Source organism: Phalaenopsis equestris, unplaced genomic scaffold (genome assembly GCF_001263595.1).
Source record: "Phalaenopsis equestris unplaced genomic scaffold, ASM126359v1 Scaffold233486, whole genome shotgun sequence".
Classification (NCBI taxonomy): domain Eukaryota; kingdom Viridiplantae; phylum Streptophyta; class Magnoliopsida; order Asparagales; family Orchidaceae; genus Phalaenopsis; species Phalaenopsis equestris.
Window position 1 is genome coordinate 77,651 of NW_018251430.1, and position 24,718 is coordinate 102,368.

A 24,718-nucleotide genomic window follows, 5' to 3' on the forward strand; every position below is an offset into this window, starting at 1 on the left:
TAAACATGAAAGTCCTATGGCTAGACCTTAGGAAACTAAAGAGGGAAAACTAAACCTCAACCAAAAATGAGGTCAACAGTCACTCCTAAGCCTTTAATAATCATAATAGGTGAAATGGTGATTATCAAGGTTTTGATTTAAGTAATTATATATCTGTATCAAATGTTCAAACCATCCTTAACTTTGGGCTTGAGAAAAGTAAACTATCATCTTTTTGGCTTAAGCACCTTATTTAAGAATCAACTAATCTCAATTGACTCCCAGGTCATGAAGGTTGGGAGAATTATGATCTTATTGATGTTATGCAAGGGTGGTGAGTGAGCTTCTACCTCTTAACCCCATTATATTTCAATCATCCAAGCATATTCATTAAGATCAAAATTAGCCATTTTTCCTTTGGTTAATCCTAAATTTTGGTTAAGGCATCAAAATCTAAAATTACCACTTTGTCCTTAAGGCTCTTCACCACATAACTCATTAAGCCTAATTCAAGTCAAATCAAATGATTTTGAGGTTTTAGAGTGTCATATTCATGAGTTAATTATAATGTTAGAGGAGAACATGTGGACCTCTCAAAATTTTAATTTAATTTAGATAATGATTTAAATTCTAAAAATAGGATTTTCAAAGTTTAATTTATTTTATTATCCAAAATAAAATTTATATTTATGAAAAAATGATTAGAGGTTCCCTAAGGTCAGAGAAACACTTAGACAAAATTTCATGATTTTTTGAATCAAAATTCTATTTTTATTATTTAATTTTTAATCAAATTCAATGTTTAAATTAAATAGAAAATAATACTTTTAATTACAAAATTCTTTTTTATATTTATTTATAGACTTCTCTAACTTCAGAAAACTCATAGAATCACATCTTATATTTTTGTGATTTTTAATTTATTTAATAAAACTATTTTAATGGGAAAATAAGAAAAATTCATTTTTAAGCTTTTAAAATTTATTTTTAACTTAGAAAATTAGGATAAACAAGTTAATGAGTCCCAAATGATCATAGAAAAATTAGGCACATTTTGAAATATTTTGATATTTTTGGAATTCCTAATTAATTTTAATTATTTTAAATCCAAAATATGGTTCAAAAATCAAGTATTTTACCAAAAATAATTTTTATTTTTCCAAAGTGTCTATGATCACAAAGAAATCAAAAAATCACTTTTCATAATTTTCCCAAGTGTATTTAATTTATTATAATTATTTTTTGTACAAAAATATAAGGTTTCTTAGAAAATCAACTTTAGTACTTAAACTAAGTCAAATAATTTTAAAATTTTTACAGTGGGTAAATATGATTTTTATGAACAATGTGAGACTAATTTTGTCAATTTTTTATATATGTTTAATTTACATAAATTCATGGAAGATTTTTTACATTTAATTAAGTATAGAAATGTACAAAATAGTTCAAAGTATCACAATATTTTTCTAAAATTTCTCTGACCACAGAAAACCCACTAAAGTTATTCACATAATTTTTCAAATGATATTTTGATTTATATAATTAAAATGAGCCAAAATGGTCACCCTAGCTTGAAAATTAGGTTTAGAAGTATAGAGATGCTCTCTGACTTTGGAAAAATCAGAGAACACCCCCTCTGTGATGAGGAGTGAATTCGAAAAATCTCAAGCCATGGTGAGCATTCCTTAATCATGGAAAGTTAAAATACCTAATAAAGTGTTTAATTAATTAAAAATCATATGTTTTTCAAATAATTTTTATTTTTAGTTCACATTAATTTCCTCTGTTCACTGACCAAGAAAGTATTTTTATTTTATTTTTATATTTTTTCTATGAAAAGTTATGAATTTTCAAAAATCTGTCATTTTTTATTTAAGAAAAAGCCTTAATTTTCTATTATCGCAATCACGCACCTCGTCATCCTCATCCTCCTCAAAGAGCCACTCGTGGTCTCTTGGTTCAACGTCGTCATCTGACTCGGTAGCCACGCATCTCGCTGTTAGCGCACGGAGACTTCGTCCAGCTCGATCTCGTTAGTTCATCCAATACACACTCGATCAGACGGATCTCTGTCATCTTGCCCGATAGCCAAAACCTATGAACCGTCCAAATTTAAACCCTAAGATCTCAGCCTAGGCTCAACCAAATCACTTCAGGTTTGTTCCTAGACTTCATCTACTCAAGACGTGTACATCTATACAGTTACATTATTTTGAATTGCAAGTTTTCTTCATAGAAGACCAAATCGAGCCCAAAATTAAGGTTAGTGAGCTATACCTTTAACCAAGAGGTGAAGCCTTGATTGGGTGCTTTTAGAAGATTCAATGGAGTCTGGTGACCCTTGTGGATGTATTTATTTCCTCTGGTGAAGGATCCAAGTAAGAGTTTGATCAAAGGGTGGAGCGTCCTTAGTCTAGGGATAGGTTAGAGGGCTCAACAGAGGTGGATTTTCATGGGGATCTGCCTCTCTCGCTCTGGTGAAGCTCAAGAGCAAATCAATTTGGGGTTTAGGGGAGTTTTTAGGAAGGCCAAATTTTTCCCTGATTTTGAGCTCAAAAATTGAGCTCAAGTGATGGGGAAGATGGTCAAAGGATGGTTGCAATAGGAATAGGAAGTCTTGGAGGAGCTCTGGAAACAGTTTTAACAAAGTTCTCCAAAGAAAACTTTTTGATCCCCCTTTCAAGCCATGGAGGAGGGGTTTAAGTAAACAGCCTAGGGCGGCTATCCTCAGGGTGGCTATCCTGGCCTCCAATTTAGTGCAATGTGGAGCTGAGGTGGAGGGCTTCAGGATGTTAAACACCAATCAGAGCTAGACACATTAGATGGGTCAAATTAGGTTTGAATTTAGGCATAGGAGCTCACGATTTTGGCTCCTACGGTGACTAGGGTGGCTTTCCATGGCAGGGGAGGTGCTTAGGTAGCTCAAGAACCTCAGAGGAATCTGTCACAATAATTAATTTGAGTTGATGATAGGTTTTGGCAAGGATATTTTTGGCTTAAGCAATTTAGGAAACAAATCCTTTGATTTAGGGGACCTTTGGTCCATGGCTCATCTAGGGTGGGTTAAGTATGGTTTATTTTTTTCCAAAGTGGGAGCTTAGTGATTGTGGAGTCATCAATTTGGTGGCCTTAGGATGGCTAAGTTAATTTTGGTACATGGGTCGAATTTGGGTCCAAATGGCCAAAGGTTGTGTTTGGGTTAGGCTAGCTATGAGTTTGAGCGAAATTTATTGATTAAGATTGTGTAGATGATTTTTATGAAGATTTTTTGTGAAGGATTGAAGTGATTTTGAGTTCAATTGGATGCTCAATTTGAAGGATTTTGGGATCTTGGTCAATTTGGGCATCAATTTGGGCATGTTGGTGGCTAAACTTGGGTAGATTGGGCTAAGGTTGGGCTAAGTCCAAATTGATGGTTGAGAATGGCCTATGGTAATGTCATGAAGAGTTTTCAACATTAATTGGGTGTCAATTTTGGGGTTAGGGCATTCAATTTGGTGGAATTTGGAGAATTGCCAATTTGGGAAAATTTTGGGGATTTTTGGACTTGGATTAAAATTGAGTGAAATTGAGGCTTGATGAATGTTGGTTGAAGGTAAAATTTGATGTTTAAGAGTGTTATGAAGAGTTTAGGATTCAAATTGGGGCAAATTGAGTAGGCTATGGGGTTCAATTTGGTGGGATTAAGTCATATAACTAAAATTGGGGTTTTTGATTTGGATCAAGATTAAGCTCAAAGCATGGGCCAATTAGGCTTGGGTTTGGTTTGTATTGATCAAATGAAAAATTAATTTGAGTTTAGTATTGAAATTGAGGAGAATTAAGGCTAAATTTATGGACATTTAAGGTGAATTTGGGAAAATTAGGCCTTTAATGACAATTTGGGGGTTTTGGTCAAAATTGTCAAATTAGCCTAATTATGCTTAGTTGGAGGGTACAGATTGATTTTGGAGACAATTGAAGTTATTTTGGATGTTTTGGGAAAATTTGGGGGTGCCAAGGGTAATTTTCTAATTTTGGCAAATTTAGGGGTATTTTGGTAATTTTGGTAATTTTAGGTGGATTTGGCCAATTTGCGTATTTTGAAATAGTTTAAAATGATTTTTGAGCAAATTTGTGTATTTTGGGTGACTTTGAGGATTTTGACCAAATTCAGGGTTTTAAGGACACTCAGGTAATTGGGTGGATTTAGGGGCAAAAGGCCAAATTGGACATTATGGTAGAATTGTGGTACCAAACACCCTATATGTGCTATGGACCAATGAAATCCCCATTTGGGTCTTCTATGTAGTGTTCTTAGCTAAGTGTTCTTAGCTAAACCCTGTTCTTAGCTAAACCCTACCCTAGGGCTAGTGGGTCTAGGCAACCAACTACATGAGTTTCCCAAAAGATCAAGGGATCAAAGGAAACAATTTGGGTTTAGGATTGTGAGTGATTGTGGGTGAAAGTGAGTGCAAGTGAGTGAACTAACTCCAGTAAAATACCAAGAGACAACACTAAGGTCAAGCAGTCCTATGGGGACCCTACTAAAGATCCTCCATACTGACCCCACCTACTAAGTGCTAGAGGTTGGGACTAATTTGTGGAACTTCAAGTTGAGCGAAGAGGAGTTTAGAGTTTCTAATGGTGAGGGTTTCTTTTCTAGTTTTCTAGGAATAGTCAATAAAAAAGTCCTATGGCTAGAACATAGGCTACTAAAGAGGGGAAACTAAACCTCAACCAAAAAAGAGGTCAACAATAATTCACATATTTGATGACCTATTACATCACCTAGTCCAATGGTACATAGACAATGTGGTGGCTAAGATTTATTCCGAAGAGGATCATATTTTTGAGCTAAGAGTTATTTTTGAGTGTTTTAGGAAGTATGATCTGAAGATGAAGCTATTTAAGTACATAGTTGGTATAACTTTCAAGAAATTTTTTGGCTTTATTGTTTGCTATAGAGGTATTGAAAATGATCATAGTAAAGATAAAATCAATCATATATATGGAACCTCCTAAGAGTTTCATGCAATTATGTTCCCTTTAGAAAAATTTTTGGGTATTTTTTGGTGATTAAAGGTTATTTTGCTAATTTTGAAAAAAATTTGGGGTAGGGTGAACATACAAGCCATGAAGCTACCCTAAAGCCATAGAATCCATAGGAGAACTCATTTTATACCCTCCATATGTTGGTCCTAGCCATCTTAGCAAAAGGCCAATGACGTGAGACCTCCTATATGAGTTTCCAAAAGGAGCTAGGAGGTAGGTTCAAGTGGAAGTGATTTAGGGCTTAGAGTGTGTGGGTTTGTGGTTGGTTTAAGTGTATGTGTGCAAGAGACAAAAATCAAGCCACCCAAGGTCATCCTAAGGCTCCATTGATCCTATAAGAGTTCTCTTTGATCTTGCTCATGTTGGTTCCAACCTTTTAAGAGCTAGATGTTAGAACTATACACAAGAAAGATTAAGGGTTTAGAATTTCTAAGGAACATAAGTTCCATCACTAAGCTTCTAAGATAGTCCACAGGTATGTGTTATGGCTAGATCTTAGGCTTCTAGAGAGGAGAAACCCATACCTCGCCAAAAATGAGGTCAACATCTTGCATATCTTTTCTTCATTCGAGAACTTTTGGTGTTTTTGAAATTTATGAAGAAGTAGGGACTTCCGTTGGTGAGTTTGAATAATTCCATAACCAACAAGTACACATCTACATTATTGCTTTGCCTCATTTCCTTGCATTGTAATTATTTGACCTTTCCTATGGCCTCCAAAACTAAGGGTGGAAAATCCAAATTTTCTTCTGATAAGAAGAAGTTTGTTAGCTCTGAAGCTCAGAAGCGATACAATGACCTCTTAGTGTCAAAAAAGTTGATATCAGAGAGTGGAATTTTTAATCTAGGGGGAGAGGTTGAAAGAACAAATAAAACTAAGAAATGGGAAAATTTTTGTTATAGCATCTCTGTCATTGTGATACCAGTGATAAGAGAATTTTAGGCTGATCTACCTAAAACTTTGGACTAATTTGTATTTGCTAATTTTGAAAAAATTTTGGGTAGGGTGAACGTACAAGCCATGAAGCTACCCTAAAGCCGTAAAATCCATTGGAGAACTCATTTTGGACCCTCCATATGTTGGTCCTAACCATCTTAGCAAAAGGCCAAGGGCGTGAGACCACATATATGAGTTTCCAAAAGGAGCTAGGAGGTAGGTTCAAGTGGAAGTGATTTAGGGCTTTGAGTGTGTAGGTTTGTGATTGGTTCAAGTGTATGTGTGCAAGAGACCAAGACCAAGCCACCCAAGGTCATCCTAAGGCTCCATTGATCCTATAAGAGTTCTCTTTGAGCTTGCTCATGTTGGTTCCAGCCTTTTAAGTGCTAGATGTTAGAACTATACACCAGAAAGATTAAGGAAGGGTTTAGAACTTCTAAGGAAGTTAGGTTCCATCACTAAGCTTCTAAGATAGTCCACGGGAAAATGTTATTGCTAGATCCTAGGCTTCTAAAGAGGAGAAACACATACCTCACCAAAAATGAGGTCAACAACTTGCATTTCTTTTCTTCATTCAAGAAATTTTGGGGTTTTTGAAATTTGTGAAGAAGAGGTGACTTCCGTGGGTGAGTTTTAATAATCCCATAACCAACATCAAGTACACATCTACATTATTGCTTTGCCTCGTTTTTGCATTGTAATTATTGGACCTTTCCTATGGCCCCCAAAACTAAGGGTGGAAAATCCAAATTCTCTTATGATAAGAAGTTTATTAGCTCGAAAGCTCAGAAGCAATACAATAACATCTTAGTGTCACGATATCAGAGAGTGGAATTTTTAATCTAGGGGGAGAGGTTGAAAGTACAAATAAAAGTAAGAAATGGGAAAATTTTTGTTATAGCACCTCTGTCATTGTGATACCAACGATAAGAGAATTTTAGGCTAATTTACTTGAAGCTTTAGACTGATTTGTCTTTGTGAGAGGAGCCTATATGGATATTTCTTATTCCTACACCAATGCATTATTATCTTTGACTAATCTCCCTTATTATTTCTATGTGATTCTTTTTTGAATAATTCTTATCTTGATGAAGCTATGAAATTCTTAACTTATTGTAGAGGAGAGTGCAAAGTTAGTGAGGGAGTTAAGATCAAAATTCCTGCTTCCAAATTAAATGGAATATCTAAAGCTTGGCACTTCTTCATTTCAGTTAAACTGATTCTTTTGCTTTAGCTACTTACTAGAATATTGTGAAACCTTTTTGGTGTAATTTCATTTATTTCTTCTTATCCTATTTAAAGTAATTTACCTGTTATTATGTACTTGTTCTCTCTTGCTTATGTTTGTTAATTTAGTTGATAGACAAATTTGATAAAGGTATTTATGCACTATTTTCTCCCTACTTATACTCATGTTTTGCACTCCTTAATATATTAAATTTTATGTTTTAGGGGGAGGAGGGGGGAGAGAAAATTTCTTAAAAGTTTTACTTTATTTATCCTAAAAAACATACACTTAAATTGTTATGTTTTAAATGAATTGTGGTATGTGGTGTAATTTGGAATTATTGTAATTTTAAGAAAAGAAAAACATTATCTTTATTTTAAATTATATGTAAATAAGGCTAGGCTAGTGTAAGGCTAACTTATAGTCTAGCATGTAGAAAAATGGTTTCACTATTTATTTTTGAAAAGATTTATATAATTTTTTAATTTGGTATCCTTAGATATATAATTCATAGGAATTAAGCTTCTATTTAAGCGATTGTTTTAATTATTACATAATAAAGTGAAGGAATGTGGTAGGCATCATTTTAAGGAGTTGATAGTGTAATTTAAAACCATTAAAGTTCAATCCAGATATAGTAATCCTCCTAAAAAATACCAAGGATTGAAATATACATCTTAAAGCAAGAATAAAAGTGATTAAAAGAAAAATATTAAGTGGGGAGAAGCTTGAGGAGAAGCGTAATCAAAAATTGTTTTCAATAGATTCTTTTTAAAGTTGAAGCATTATTACATTCCTAAGCTTATGTGTAATAAAACTGTATTTGTAATTCTATTTAAAGTTGAATGCTTAAATTCTATTTTTCTGTCAATTAAGTTACTTTAGTTAGCATTTATTAATTGCTTTGTGATTTGAATAGAAAATGAAGTTCTTATAGTTAAATGAAAAGTTTACTTTTACCCTAGGTCTAAACTTGTTTAATATAATTAATTTAAATTTATACTATGAGTTTTTTTATGTAAAGTTGTTGATAATTTTAATTAAATCCACTTCCTCAAATTTATTGATTTAGTTTTAAAATTCTAGTTTTACTTGAGGACAAGTAACGTTTAAATTTGGGGGATTTTGATGTGTAGAAAAGAATGTTTAATTTAATTTTTTTTTCACACTTTTATGAATTAAAATGTACTTTAAAAAGGGTATTCTTATGATTTTTATGCAAATACAACATATAGTAGAAGTGGAATGAAGTTGAAAAGAGATGGAGTGAAGAGGAGCTCATATGGAGTAATTGGAGATCCAAAGGACTAGCACCTAGGTGCAAGCCATTAGGCTCCATGGTGCTCCTAGAAAGAACCTTGGTGCTAGTGCATAGCCGAGCAAACATAGAGGTTGGTGCTTAGACACCAGCAACAATTGGGCAGTTCTTAAGCAAATTCTCCCAATGACGTAGGGAGTTATTTAGAAGTTCATAGTACTTCATTAAAGAGATTCAGAGGAGGATTTTTGTAAAAAAGGAAGAAGAGAACAGTTAGGGTTTTCTTTAGGAGAGAATTAGGGCTCTTACTTAAAGGTTTTGGTGAGATTTGAGAGGATTATTATAACGAGATTATTTAGCACAGCAGCAATGGCCTCTGAGATCCTTGGAGAACATTCCTAGAGCATCATATAGAGAAAGAAGCTAAGTATTATGCATTTTTTTTCATTGTACTTTTGTAAAACACAATTACCTAATGGATTTTCTTTATGTTAATGATATTTTGTAGTGTTTTCTCCATTCTTTTTGAGTAGTATTTTCATCTTTCTCTTGTAATGATTATGTTAGTTATGCAGGAATAATAGAATGCTTTTAAAATTGGCTTTAAATCTTTCATTTGATGTGTATTCTTCATAGTTTCTTTTTTTTTCTAACCAAATGATTTGTTAAAATACACTGTGATCCATAATGACTCGGGAGAGCTATGAAAGAATAATTAGCATATTCACGTTGAATTATAGGGTATGAAGCAAAACTAAACCATAGGTAGATGCAAATAGATGGGAAAATAATCTTTGAGAGGTTCAATTGGAGTTTAAGGAATTAAAACCAATTTAACTAAACTTCTTCATGCACTTACGAGAGGGTAAAGAAGAGAATTACTTCTATTTATCACTAGCCACAAGTACAATTTAAAGTATTCATTTTCCTACACACCATCTATATTATTTCAAGAAAGGGGAGTTTTATATCTTAATTGTCACCAATTAAAATATATTCAATAGGATTTCTGTAGGAGTAAACCTTCATTCGTAGTTTGTAATTCTGTAGAACTAGTTAGAACAATTTATAACCAACTTTACTTCTAGGTTAAGGCTAATTTTAGCAGGCTAGAAATTCTTTTAAATTTAACTGCCTCACACAATATGGGATTTACATTCCACACTAAAAATCCAATATTATTGATACAGTACGTACATTGGTGTTAGATCTCTCCAATTAAATATAGAGTTTGTTAAGATTTTATCATTGTCGCAGTGCATGTTAAGGACACAAATTCTCTAAATCAATTGATCATCTGATCATAAACATAAATAGAATGGAAAATTATTAAACAACACTAAAAACCTTCATTGGTCACCATAAATTACAATCTCATACGAAACCAAGACACTTGGTAATTATCAAACCCTTAAACTTTTAAAAGTGGCTAACTCTAATCCTTTTCACCACACCCTAGAATAATGCCAAACTACAAACTTAAGATAGCTAACATAGATGAAAACCTAAGTCCACACATACACCTGAATAATCAAGTCTAGAAGCCTTAGGTTAGTTTATTAAGTTTCCTATAAATAAACTTAAGGACTAAGTCCTATAAAACAAATTGACCCACCCCATCAGAATACAAGAGTATCCTAGAATGAAGTATCCCACGCTATGAATGAAAATAATTAAAATCACTTTATTGCGGAAAGGACTAACTTAAATCATTATTATGACAATAAGGTAGAACTCCTATTATTCTACTGAGACGCCTAAAAAATGTGCAATTTTTCATATACTTTTAATGTCTATATTTGGTGATTTTCAATGATAATGCACTTTAAATGAAGGTTGAAGGTATTTTGTATATTTTTGGTACAAAAAATGGAGTTTTGGAGAAAAAGAAGCAAAAACGATGTAATTTGGAGCAAAAATGAGCAAGAAAAAAAATTGTCCTAACACATTTCGATATGTCATTCTATGCTTAATCTATTTTAATCTTTTCACACCTTTTTGAATAAAATTATACTTTAAATAAAGGTTATTTTTATGCTTATTTTGTAGGTCTATCTGTTCGGAATGTAACGCAACTAAAACGGGGCGAAATAGAGCTAAATAAAGTCAAATGAAGCAAAATGGTGGAGCTGCGCAGGGTGGCCCTCGGCGGCGCCAGAGCCAGCACCGGCGGCACTGAAGAGCTTAAAATCAACTAGAAAACGATGCCGACAACACCCAAAATGGCGCCGACGGCGCCTGCGACGGTCATGGATCAATTTTTGGCGATTTTTGATGTTCTAGAAGGCTCCTAAGTGATTCAAACACCCCACGAAGCAATTCAATGAATCTAGACAATTGGATAAGGCTCTTGAATGAAGAGACATGTCTTGAATGAAGAGACATGTCTTTTGTCTTTTGGATGAATAGATTTGTCTCTTGGAAAAAAGGAGGGAATTTGTGTCTCTTTAAAAAAGCGGGCTTGACACCTCTCATATGCATGTGTGTGCGTGTGTGAGGGTGTGTGTGAGTGAGAAAATGTGGAGAATGTTTACTGATCTTAGAATAGAATTAAAAATGTAGATTTCTACCTTTTTGGAGAGATTGGTGAGAGGATTTTGAGAGAATTTTTAAGGGATTGTTCTAGCATTGCATGGATCAGCGGGAGACTTTTTGGGAGAGATTTTCATCTTTCTTTCAAGGGAAAAAAGCTAAGTATTGTGTTCTTCATTATCTTATGATTTTGTAAACACTTATCTAGTGGATTTGCTTTGATGTAATGAAGTTTTTCGTTGTGTTTTCTTCGTGCTTTGTGATATTTTTCTCTTACTCTTTCTTCTTCTTAGGAAATAGTGGCATGAGAGAATTATGCCAATATTTTCCTTTGTCTTTTCTTTTACAATGAGTAGGATTCATGTTTTAGATTTTGGGATGCATGCTTGAAGAAGTTTTAATTATAAATGTGATGGTTTTTACTTGCACTACATTTACATTACAATAAAGGCCTATTGTAGTGTTAAAATTCTTTGTAATTGCAATAAGACCCAAGAGGGCGGTGTAATTCTCAACAAAGTGGATCCACCTTCAAATTCCATGGATGGTGAAGTTCATGGGGGGGTGGATGCCAATAAATAGGGAAATATACTTTGATGGGCGTAGAATTGGAGATTTTAGGGTGACAAAATAAAATCCCCAATTTGGTCTAAGTGTTTAAAGAACGAAAGTGAGAGTTAGCCTTCAGGGGAAGGAAGTGGGAGCTCTGGAGAGGGAGCCAATATCCACCTAGCCTAGCCACGGATTTAAGGACTAAATGTGAGATTAGCTAATGATTTTCTATAACACTGAATCAGGGTAGAGAATTAAAATTGCTCCTATTTGGCACATACAATATTTAATGTATCTCATTCATTTGTATTATCCAATTCACTACATAATAATACTAGTTTTTTTAACATCTTAAAGTTCTCCAAACCAACTCATCCAAAAAGGGTTACCTTTAGAATTTAATATTTATATTTAGGAATAGTTACTATCCTTATATTTAAAATTTGCATTTAGGAGTAGTTGCTAGATAAAACACCATTTTAATCGACATTCCAAACTAAGGACTAATAGTAGTAAACTGGAATTTGACTAAGGACATCTTTCGTGGGATCGATAATCAGGGCTTAATCATAATGTCCTATATTTCTTGAGCGATACGTATACTTGCGTTTATATCATTGTGACTATATATAATATATAAAATTAAGCATATAAAAAAGTCGCATCAAGTTTTTGGCGCCGTTGTCGGGGAAGCTTCGGTATGAACTTTAGGAGAATTTCAATTGAAGTAATTAGGCTTAGACATGGGAAATTATAGTGTTGTGAAAACTATTTCTGTGTGAAAAAGAGTTTTTTGTATGAAAAAGTGTTGTGAAAAAACTGTTTGTTTCAAAAATAAGGTGTTTGAGAAAATGTTTTGTTGTTTTGAATATATCTTTTCTTTTATTCATTTAATTGTTAGTGTATTATTTGTTGTGTTGCGTATGTAATGTTGCGTATGTAAAATAAAGGTTGTGTTGCGTATGTAAAATAAAGGATCCGCAGAGCTTGTGCCTTATGATCTTGAGTTAGCAAAAAGAAAAAAAAATAAAAAAACAGAAAGGAGTTGAAAAATTAGAAATGGAAATGGTAAAAATTCAAAATAATAACTTAGAAAATCATCATAACTCTTTGAAGGATTATATAAATCTTACGACACATGAAATTCACTCATGTATACAAACCCCTGTCGTAGAAGCTCACTCATTTGAAATAAATCAAGATATTATCCGACTGGTGCAGAATAATAAGTTTTGGGGAACTCCTTCGGAGGATCCCTATTTACACTTATCCAGTTTTCTAGAATTTTGTGCCACATTTCGTTATAATAGCATGTCAGACGATGCTGTTAGACTAAGGCTTTTTCCTTTCTCACTAAGGGATAAAGCTAAAATGTGGTTATACTCATTAGCACCTGGATCTATTAAAAATTGGGAAGAGTTAACTCAGAAATTCCTAGCTAAGTATTTTCCACCTTCAAGGACTACTAAACATAGAAATGATATTACCTCATTTTTTCAGTATAAAGGGGAATCAATATGCGAAGCTTGGGAAAGATTTAAGAAACTGCTAAGAAAGTGTCCACACCATCCTCTGCCCGATTGGTTAATCATTCAAACTTTTTACAATGGGTTAGTAGAATCCCTTAGGTTTATAATTGACGCTGCCCCTGGTGGATCATTAATGTCAAAATCATTTAATGAGGCATATGGGTTAAATGAAGAAATGGCTACAAATGAATTTCAATGGCCCTCTACAAGGGTAAATCCTAAAAAGGTAGCTAGTGTTTATGATACAGATGCGATTGCAATTGATGGATACAGATGCGATTGCAATTCTTGCATCTCAGGTTGCTGCAAGATTAAGGAAGTTGGACTAATCTGGAATGAACCAACCTCAATTAACTCTAGTGAGGAAAATTCATTAGGGCATATGATTGATTTTAACTTATCATATGAGACTTTAAATGCCATAAATAACTTTTATTCTAACTTTTACAACCTAGTTTGGAAGAACCATTGTAATTTTAACTGGAATCACACTACTTAGGATGGAAACCAAAAATGGGAAAATAATCATGCAAATCCTAATGGGAGTTAGAATAATCAGGAGAACACAAATTATAGAACTTCATCTTCACCATACTCTAACAATGACCAAAAATTTTAGGATAAGAAGTTGTCTACAGAAGAAGTGGTATTGCAAATAGGAAACCAGTTTCAAGGTCAAAATGCTATGATTAGAAACATAGAGAATCAACTTGGACAAATTGCTAATTCACTTTGCAATAAAGCCCAAGGAACACTTTCTAGCAACACTGAGATCAACCCTAAAGAGAAAACGATGAACAAATAGAAGCTGTCCAATTAAGAAGTGGAAGAGAGATAAGGGAAGTGGTTAAAAAAGAGAAAGGAGTTGTGAGAGAAACAAAGAAAAATAAAAGACCCGAAGAACATGTTTTTAAGGATCTAGAAAAATCAAAATCTCCAACTAAAATCAATTTAAAAAGACCACCACCTTCGTTTCCTCAAAGATTTAGACAACTTGAGTTGGATAAACAATTTTCAAAGTTCATGGATGTACTTAAGAAGTTAACGATAAATATTCCTTTTGCTGAAGCTTTGGAACAAATGTCAAGTTACGCAAAATTTATGTATGAAGGAGATATTAAAAAAAAGGAGATATTAAAAAAGAAAAGAAAATTTGGGGATTATGAGACCATTGCACTGAATGAAGAGTGCAACGCTATATTTCAAAAAAAGCACCCTGAGAAACTTAAAGATCCTTCTAGCTTAACAATTCCTTGTATATTTGGAGAAAGAATATTTGGATATATTTGGAGAAAGATTATGTGGAAAAGCTTTATGTGATTTAGGATCGAGCATTAATGTGATGCCTTTATCTAGATTTACAAGGTTAGGTTTAGCCAATATTTCTCCCACTACTATAACCCTTCAGTTAGCTGATTGATCTATCATTTATCTAAAAGGGGTTATAGAAGTCGTGTTTGTTAAAGTGGATAAATTTATCTTTCCTATGGAATTTATTATATTAGATATAGAGGAAGATAAAGAATATCCCATTATTTTGGAGAGACTTTTCTTGTTACTGGACAAGCTATGATAGAAGTGCAAAAAGAAAAGTTAATTATGAATATTAATGACCATGAAACCACTCTTGATGTTTTAAAGACTATGAAGTATCCAACTGAGAGAAAAGATGATGATTATTTTTGGATGAATTAAATTGATTATCTAAGTAAAAACCACTTCCAAAAATTTTTTGAGACAAATGAGATCATAATGGACTTTCATGATGAGTCTAAAATGTTGTTTAAAGAAGACTGTATGTATGTTTAGGAGAGGTGTGAAATGGTAGACGTTACCAAAAATAATAAACTTTTAATTACATCTATTGAAAAATCTCATGAACTCAAAATGAATATATTCCATACAATTTTAAAACCTACATATATAGAGAATTTATCTACACCACCTGTCTTTATATCTTCATATTCAACTCAATCACAAGATGAACCAGAATTGAATGATAAAATCAGTAAAAGATCTGCTATGAAAGAGTTTCTAAAGTCACTGAATGAGATATTCCATGATGTACAGACAAAATGAATGAGATTCTGATGCTGGGGTAGATTAATAATGCAATTAACAATTACCCCCCAGAGATTTTAACTAGTAACCCTGAGATAAATTCTAAAGAAATGAATGATGAGCAATTTAAAATTATTGAACTGATACTTAGAAGAGAATTCAAGCATATGTTTCAAAAGAACTTTGACTTGAGAGATGAGGGATAAGGATATTGAAAGACCAAAAGACCATTGGAAGAAATTCCAGAAGAATTAGAAGATAACTTGAAAGACAAGAGTAACCTAGAAAAATTTGATTCAAAATCTGATCCAAAATTTGAGAGATCATGAAGTAGCTTATAAAGATCCATTTCAATTAAAATTTAAGGATGATATTAATATAAAAATTGAGAAAATTACTAGAAAAATATTGGATCTAGAAAGAAATATGAGGAACAAGGATATGAATCAATCTGAAAAGGAAGAGCTGAAAGAAAATTTTAAATTTAAGGACTTTGTAGGAATCCCTGGATCTGGAAAATATTGGGCAATTGATCAAGGATTACTTAATAAGAATTTTGATTCCGGTGGAATCATTTGTCGGGCTAGCGACGTTAAACCAAGCACATTATATGAGACAACCCATTGTTATCAGTGTAGTTTGATTTTGTATGCTTAAGAGTCATGATTGTTAGTGTTGTATTGTGTTTTCTTTAGTACGGATTGATCAGTTTGATTGATGATTGGAAGATGTTTGGGCTTTTAGTGGTTTGATTTGCTTTTTATGTGTCATGAGGGAGGTGATTTCTTAACTTCTCATTATGGTTAGACTTGTATGTTCTCTTGTAGTAATTGGATTGACGAGTCCACTACAACTTGGGTCTAACCCAGACTTGAGTTTTAGAAGAGACTTTATGAATTTATTAGTGACAATTCCATGTCAATTTTATTACTTCCTTTCTTTGACCTTGTTTTCATTTGGTAGGAGTAGCTAACCTATTTGATGAGTAATATGTGAATGAATTTACACTATTCTTATAACTAGTAGAGGTGCTTAATTTAAAGAATTAGATGATGCCTGAGATTTGTGCCTAGGAGCCAATATATCAGGGATAATTTTATCTTTGGGATTAGAATCTATTAAATCATTTATAAGTACCCAATATATTTGTGTAGTAATTCCGTTAGAAATTAGAAGTAAGCTAGTGAATGTGATGAGTTAAAGGAAGAATTGACCTCATTTATTATGTGTGTTTGTGTTTGTGTTACAATATTAGGACTTGAAGAACATTTTTATATTCCAATCCTGATACATGTTATGCTAGTTAGACTTTTATTTAGTTAATTTCATTCTGGCATGTTTAGTTTAGATTTACTTTCTACTACATGTTTTCTATCCTGATAAATAATTTTTTATGCATTTTTAGTATTTTCAATTTTTGTTTTTGTTTTTAATCTTCAAAAAATCCTTTAAAAAATAAAAAACTGTTTATTAGTATTTTCAGTTTTAGTTTCATTTAATGCTTTAAGCTTTATGCATTTTTAAAGTTAGTACCTGCAATATGCCAGAGCCCAGTTCCATACTCAAAAATCCTCTACAGGTTAGTTTTAGTTTTATGCATTTACTACTTTCTTTCACCTACTAAATTTTGTGCTAACACATTTTTAAATTACTTACAAAATTAAGTTTGGGTGAAAAAAAAAATCTTTTAAAAAGAAGTAAACTAACTTCTATTTATCCTCAATTAACTATATTTTAAAAATTAATTTAACATGACCTGAAATATTAGGATTTATCTTTAAATGACTATACGTATATATGTAAATATTATGGTAAATTTAGGTAAAAGTTTTTAGTAATAAAGGTCAATTTTTAAGTTAAAGATGTTTGGTATGGTAAAATAAGACTATGTTTTTCTATTTAAAGTAAAGGAAATTTTATTTTTAAAGTATTAAGAATTTTAGAGTTTTATGTAAGAAGAAAAGAATGAGACTTTATGAAAAATCATCAAAACTATTATGAATTTCTAAAGTGCACGAAGGTAAAATGTTTGGACTTTAAGAAGAGGATAGTGAAGTTCAAAATTATTAAAGACTATTCAGATAAAGTAATCCTTACTTGAAAAACAAAGAAAAGAAAGGATTGAAAAGATCCTGAAGAAAATAAAAAAAATAGAGAAAAGAGAAAGGAGAAGAGAAAAAAAGCGGAGAGAAAGAAAAGAAAAACGAGTGAGGAGAAGCTTGAGGAGATGCTTAATCAAAATTTGGCTTTACTTGAATCAACTTAAGGAAAAGACTTTTCTACATTTTCTAAACTTGTATTGAAGTATTAGTAGCATTACTAGTAAAATTTTCATGAAGTTCATTTTCAAATGAATGTTATAAATATCCTTGATATAACAAATTGCAATTCTTCTTGAACTGAATAGAAATTCAAAAATCTTAAAATTGATTACTATGTATTCTTAGACTTAGAGTTTCAATCTAAGTTATTAAAGGTTTTTCCTAAATTTTACTATTTTATTTACTAAACTAAAGTATAGAAGTTTATAAGTTAGTCTCTATCCTAAGTCATATTTTTTAGTAAAAAGGGTTACTTGAGGAGAAGAAATATTTAAGTTTGGTAGATTTTGATACGCCTAAAAAATGTGCAATTTTCCATATGCTTTTACTGCCTATATTTGGGGATTTTCAATGATAATGCACCTTAAAGGAAGGTATTTTGTATATTTTTTTGTTTTAGGTACAGAAAATGGAGTTTTGGAGAAAAAGAAGCAAAAACGATGTAATTTGGAGCAAAAATGAGCAAGAAAGAAAATTTTATCCTGACACATTTTGATATGTATTTCTATGCTTAAATTTCTATGCTTAAATGTATTTCTATGCTTAATCTCTTTTAAACTTCTAACACATTTTTAAATGAAATTACACTTTAAATAAAGGTTATTTTTATGCTTATTTTGTAGGTCTATCTGTTAGGAACGTAACGCAACAGAAACGGGGCGAAACAGAGCTAAAACGGAGCCAAATGAAGCAAAATGGTGGAGCTGCGTAGGGTGGGCGCCGCCAGTGCCAGAGATGATGCCGGCAGAGCTAAAGAGCAGAAAAACAACGAGAAAATGACGCCAACAATGACCAAAATGGCGCCAACGGCGCTCGGCACGGTCATGGATCAATTTTTGGCGATTTTTGATGTTCTAAAAGGCTCCCAAGTGATTCAAACACCCCATGAAGCAATTCAATGAATCTAGACACTTGGATAAGGCTCTTGAATGAAGAGACATGTCTTTTGGATGAATAGATTTGTCTCTTCAAAAAAAAGAGGGAATTTGTGTCTCTTCAAAAAAAAAAGGGCTTGGCACCTCTCATTTACATGCGCGTGTGTGTGTGAGAGAGTGTGTGTGTGAGTGAGAAAATGTGGAGAATGTTTAGTGATCTTAGAATAGAAGTAGAAATGTATATTTCTACCTTTTTTTGGTTTTTGGGAGAGATTGGTGAGGGGATTTTGAGAGAATTTGTAAGGAAATGTTCTAGCAATACAAGGATCAGCGCGTAAGGAACAAGGATCAGCGAGCAAGGATCAGCGAGAGACTTTGTGGGAGAGATTTTCATCTTTCTTTCAAGAGCAAAAAGCTAAGTATTATGCTCTTCATTTTCTTATGATTTTGTAAACACTTATCTAGTGGATTTGCTTTGATGTAATGAAGTTTTTCTTTGTGTTTTCTGTGTTCTTTGTGTTTTCTTCGTGCTTTGTGATGTGTTTCTCTTACTCTTTCTTCTTCTTAGGAAATAGTGACATGAGAGAATTATGCTAATATTTTCCTTTTACTTTTCTTTTACAATGAGTAAGATTCATGTTTTGGATTTTGGGAAGCATGCTTGAAGAAGTTTTAATTATAAATGTGATGGTTTTTACTTGCACTTCATTTACATTACAATAAACGTATGTTGTAGTGTTAAAATTCATTGTAATTGCATTAAGACTCGAGAGGGCGATGTAATTCTCAACAAAGTAGAACCACATTCAAATTTCATGGATGGTGAAGTTCATGGGGGGTTGGATGCAAATAAATAGAGAAATATACTTTGACGGGCGTAGAATTGAAGATTTTAGGGTGACAAACTAAAATCCCCAATTCGACCTTAGTGTTTAAAGAACTTAAGCGAGAGTTAGCCTTTAGGGGAAGGGAAGTGGGAGCCAGTATCCTCCTAGCCTATCCATGGATTTAGGGACTAAACGTAAGATTAGCCAATGACTTTCTATAACACTGAATCAGGGTAGAGAATTAAAATTGCTTTTATTTGACACATACAATATTTAATGTATCTCATTCACTTGCATTATCCAATTCACTACATAAGAATTGTAGTTTTTTTAACATCATAAAGTTCTCCAAACCAACTCATCCAAAAAGGGTTACCTTTAGAATTTAATAATTATATTTAGGAATAGTTACTATCCTTATATTTAAAATTTTCATTTAGGAGTAGTTGCTAGATAAAACACCATTTTAATCGACATTCCAAACTAAGTACTAAAAGTAGTAAACTGAAATTTGACTAAGGAAACCTTTCCTCGCTTCCTCGTGGGATCGATAATCGTGGCTTAATCAGAAAGCTTAATCAGAAAGTCCTATATTAAGTCCTATATTACTTGAGCGATATGTATACTTGTGTTTATATCATCGTGACTATATAGAATATATAAAATTAAGCATATAAAAAAGTCGCATCATGTTTTTGGCGTCGTTCCTGGGGAAGCTTCGGTAAGAACTTTAGGAGAATTTTAGTTGAAGTATTTAGGCTTAGACATGGGAAATTCTAGTGTCGTAAAAACTATTTTTTTTTAAAAGAGTTTTTGGTATGAAAAAGTATTGTGAAAAAACAATTTGTGTCAAAAACAAGGTGTTTGTGAAAATATTTTGTTGTTTTGAATATATCTTTTATTTTATTCGTTTAATTTTTAGTGTATTGTTTGTTGTGTTGCGTAAGTAAAATAAAGGATCCGCAGGACTTGTACCTTATGATCCTGAGTTAGAAAAAAGAAAAAAAAATAAAAAAATAGAAAGGACTTGAAAAATTAGAAATGGAAATGGTAAAAATTCAAAATAATAACTTAGAAAAGCATCATAAATCTTTGAAGGATTATATAAATCCTACGACACATGAAATTTACCAAGTATACCAACCCCTGTCGTAGAAGCTCACTCATTTGAAATAAATCCAGCTATTATCCGACTGGTGCAGAATAATAAGTCTTAGGGAACTCCTTCGGAAGATCCCTATTTACACTTATCCAATTTTCTAGAACTTTGTGCCACATTTCGTTATAATGGCATGTCAGACGATGTTTTTAGACTAATGCTTTTTTCTTTCTCACTAATGGATAAAGCTAAAATGTGGTTATACTCATTAGCACCTGGCTCTATTAAAAATTGGGAAGAGTTAACTTAGAAATTCCTAGCTATGTATTTTCCACCATCAAGGACTACTAAACTTAGAAATGATATTACCTCATTTTTTCAGTATAAAGGGGAATCAATATGCGATGCTTGGGAAAGATTTAAGAAACTACTAAGAAAGTGTCCACACCATCCTCTGCTCGATTGGTTAATCATTCAAACTTTTTACAATGAGTTAATAGAATCCCTTAAATTTATAATTGACGCTTTCGCTGGTGGATCATTAATGTCAAAATCATTTGATGAAGCATATGGGCTAATTTAAGAAATGGCTACAAATGAATTTCAATGGCCATCTACAAGGCTAAAAAGGTAGCCAGTGTTCATGATATAGATGCGATTGCAATTCTTGCATCTCAGGTTGCTGCAATATCAAGGAAGCTGGACCAATCTAGAATGAACCAACCTCAATTTACTCCAGTAAGTGAGGAAAATTCATTAGGGCATATAATTGATTCTAACTTATCATATGAGACTTTAAATACCATAAATAACTCGTATTCCAACTTTTACAACCCAGGTTGGAAGAACCATCCTAATTTTAACTGGAATCACACTACTTGGGGTGGAAACCAACAATGGGAAAATAATCATGAAAATCTTAATGGGAGTTGGAATAATCAAGGGAACATAAATTATAGAACTTCATATTTACCGTACTCTAACAATGACCAACAATTTGAGGATAAGAAGTTGTCTACAGAAGAAGTGGTATTGCAAATGGGAAACCAGTTGCAAGGTCAAAATGCTATGATTAGAAACATAGAGAATCAACTTGGATAAATTGCTAATTCACTTTGCAATAGAGCCCAAGGAACACTTTCTAGCAACACTAAGATCAACCCTAAAAAGAAAATGATGAACAAATAAAGCTGTCCGATTAAGAAGTGGAAGAGAGCTAAGAAAAGTGGTCAGAAAAGAGAAAGGAGTTATGAGAGAAACAAAGAAAAATAAAAGACCCGAAGAACATGTTTCTAAGGATTTGGAAAAATAAAAATCTCCAACTAAAATCAATTTAAAAATACCACCACCTCCGTTTCCTCAGAGATTTAGACAACATGAGTTGGATAAATAATTTTCAAAGTTCATGGACGTACTTAAGAAGTTAACGATAAATATTCATTTCGCTGAAGCTTTGGAACAAATGCCAAGTTATGTAAAATTTATGAAGGAGATATTAAAAAATAAAAGAAAATTTGGGGATTACGAGTTGATTGCAATAAGTGAGGAGTGCAACGCTATATTTCAAAAAAAGCACCCTGAGAAACTTAAAGATCCTTCTAGCTTAACAATTCCTTGTATATTTGGAGAAAGATTACATGGAAAAGCTTTATGTGATTTAGGATTGAGAATTAATGTGATGCCTCTATCTAGATTTAAAAGGTTAGGTTTAGCCGATATTTGTCCCACTACTATAACCTCAGTTAGCTGATTGATCTATCATTTATCCAAAAGGGGTTATAGAATTCGTGTTTGTTGAAGTGGATGAATTTATCTTTTCTATGGACTTTATTATATTAGATATGGAGGAAGATAAAGAATATCTCATTATTTTGGGGAGACTATTCTTTTTACTGGACAAGCTATGATAAAAGTGCAAAAAGGAAAGTTAACTATGAATATCAATGACCATGAAATCACTTTTGATGTTTAAAGACTATGAAGTATCCAACTGAGAGAAAAGATGATTATTATTTTTTGATGGATGAAATTGATTATCTAAGTAAAAAACCATTTCCAAAAACGTTTTGAGAGTAAGTTAACAGATGAGATCGAAATGGACTTTCATGATGAGTCTAAAATATTGTTTAAAGAAGACTGTATGTATGTTCAGGAGAGGTGTGAAATGATAAACATTACCAAAAATAGTAAACTTTTAATTCCATCTGTTGAAAAATCTCATGAACTCAAAATGAATACATTTCATACAATTTTAAAACTTACATATATAGAGAATTTATCTACACCACCAGTCTTTATATCTTCAGATTCGACTCAATCACAAGGTGAACCAAAATTGAATGATAAAATCAGTAAGAGATCTCCTATGAAAGAGTTATTTAAAGTCACTGAATGACATATTCCGTGGTATACAGACAAAATGAATGAGATTCTGATGCTGGGCAGATTATTAATGCAATTAACAATTACCCCCCAGAGATTTTACCTAGTAACCCTGAGATAAATTCAAAAGAAATTAATGATGACCAATTTAAAATTATTGAACTGATATTTAGAAGATAATTCGAGGATATGTTTCAAAAGAACTTTGAGTTGAGAGAACTTTGAGTTGATATTTAAAGACCTGAGTTGAGAGATGAGGATAAGGATATTTAAAGACCATTGGAGGAAATTCCAGAAGAATTAGAAGATAACTTGAAAGACAAGAGTAACCTAGAAGAATTTGATTCAGAATCTGAATTATCTAAAGAGAATCTGATCCAAAATTTGGGATATCATGAAGTAGTTTATAAAGATCCATTTCTTATAAAATTTAAGGATGATCTTAATATAAAAATTAAGAAAATTACTAGAAAAATATTGGATCTAGAAAGAAATATGAGGAACAAGAACATGAATCAATCTAAAAAGGAAGAGCTGAAAGAAAAATTTAAATTTGAGGACTTTGTATGAATCCCTGGATTTGAAAAAGATTGGGCGATTGATCAAGGATTACTTAATTGGAATTTTGATCCAGGTGGAATCATTTGTCCGGCTAGCGACATTAAACCAAGCGCATTATGGGAGACAACCCATAGTTATCACTTTGGTTCGATTTAGTATGCTTAAGAGTCATGATTGTCAGTGTTGTATTGTGTTTTCTTTAGTGCGGATTGATCAGTTTGATTGATGATTGGAAGATGTTTGTATTGTTAGTGGTTTAATTTTCTTGTTATGTGTCATGAGGGAGGTTATTTCTTAACTTCTCATTATGGTTAGACTTGTATGTTCTCTTGTAGTAGTTGGATTGACGAGTCCACTACAACTGAGGTCTAACCCAAACTTGAGCTTTAGAAGAGACATTATGAATTTATTAGTGACAATTCCATCTCAATTTTATTATGAATTTATTAGTGACAATTCCTTTCTTTGATCTTGTTTTCATTTGGTAGGAGTAGCTAACCTATTTGATGAGTAATATGTGAATGTATTTACACTATCCTTCTAACTATTAGAGGTGCTTAATTTAAAGGATTAGATAATGCCTGAGATTGGTGCCTAGGAGCCAATATATCAGGGATAAATTCATCTTTGGGATTAGAATCTATTAAATCATTTATAAGTACCCAATATATTTTTGTAGTGATTTCGTTAGAAATTAGAAGTAAGTTAGTGAGATGTGTTGAGTTAAAGGAAGAATTGACCTCATTTATTATGTGTGTTTATGTTTGTGTTACAATAATAGGACTTGAAGAACATTTTTATATTCCAATCCTGATACATGTTATGCTAGTTAGACTTTTATTTAGTTGATTTTATCTTAGCATTTTTAGTATAGATTTATTTTCTACTACATGTTTTCTATCCTGATAAATAATTGGAGATGTTTTTGATAAACTTTTGTGGTAGATAGAATTTCTAAACTATTTTTCTTCCTACTTATATTTTCTTGCACTAAATGCTATACATGTTAAAAATCAAGTTTGAGGGTAGGAAGAAAAATAGATTTTAAAGCTAAGTATACTTCCTTTTAGTTTAGTATTATTGCATGCATGTTTTAGGCTAGATTTACATTCTCCTGTAGTCATTCTATCCTGATTATGAATGTATATAAATTTGATAGGATGTTGTAGTAGTTAGTAGATTCAATTACTTTTCTTTCCTGCTACATTTTATGAAATTAATTGCAAAATATTTAAAAATGCTAGTTTGGGGGAAAAGAAAATTTTCTTTTCAAAAAAAGTAAACTAAATTTTATTTGTCCCTTAATTAACTATATTTTTTAAATTAATGTAACATTAACTTGGAATTGGAGTTTAACTTTAAATGACTATATTTAAGTTTGTAAATATTATGGTAAATTTAGATAAAAGTTTTTAATAATGAAGATTAATTCTAAAGTTAAAGATATTTGGTATGAAAGGATAAGATTATGTTTTTCTATTTAAAGTAAAGGAAATTATATTTTTGAAGTATTAAGAATTTTAGAGTTTCATGTAAGAAGAAA

At 32.1% G+C, this 24,718-nt stretch overlaps 1 protein-coding gene across 1 annotated transcript in view; it reads left to right on the plus strand.

Moving 5' to 3' along the window:
* Window positions 1–18,126: 18,126 nt before the first annotated feature.
* The window catches only part of LOC110038678 (ABC transporter B family member 21-like), a 20,315-nt gene continuing 13,723 nt past the window's right edge, over window positions 18,127–24,718 (plus strand). The window contains 2 exon segments of the mRNA XM_020743573.1: window positions 18,127–18,300; window positions 20,911–20,970. Of these exon segments, the coding sequence (XP_020599232.1) occupies window positions 18,127–18,300; window positions 20,911–20,970 (234 nt within the window).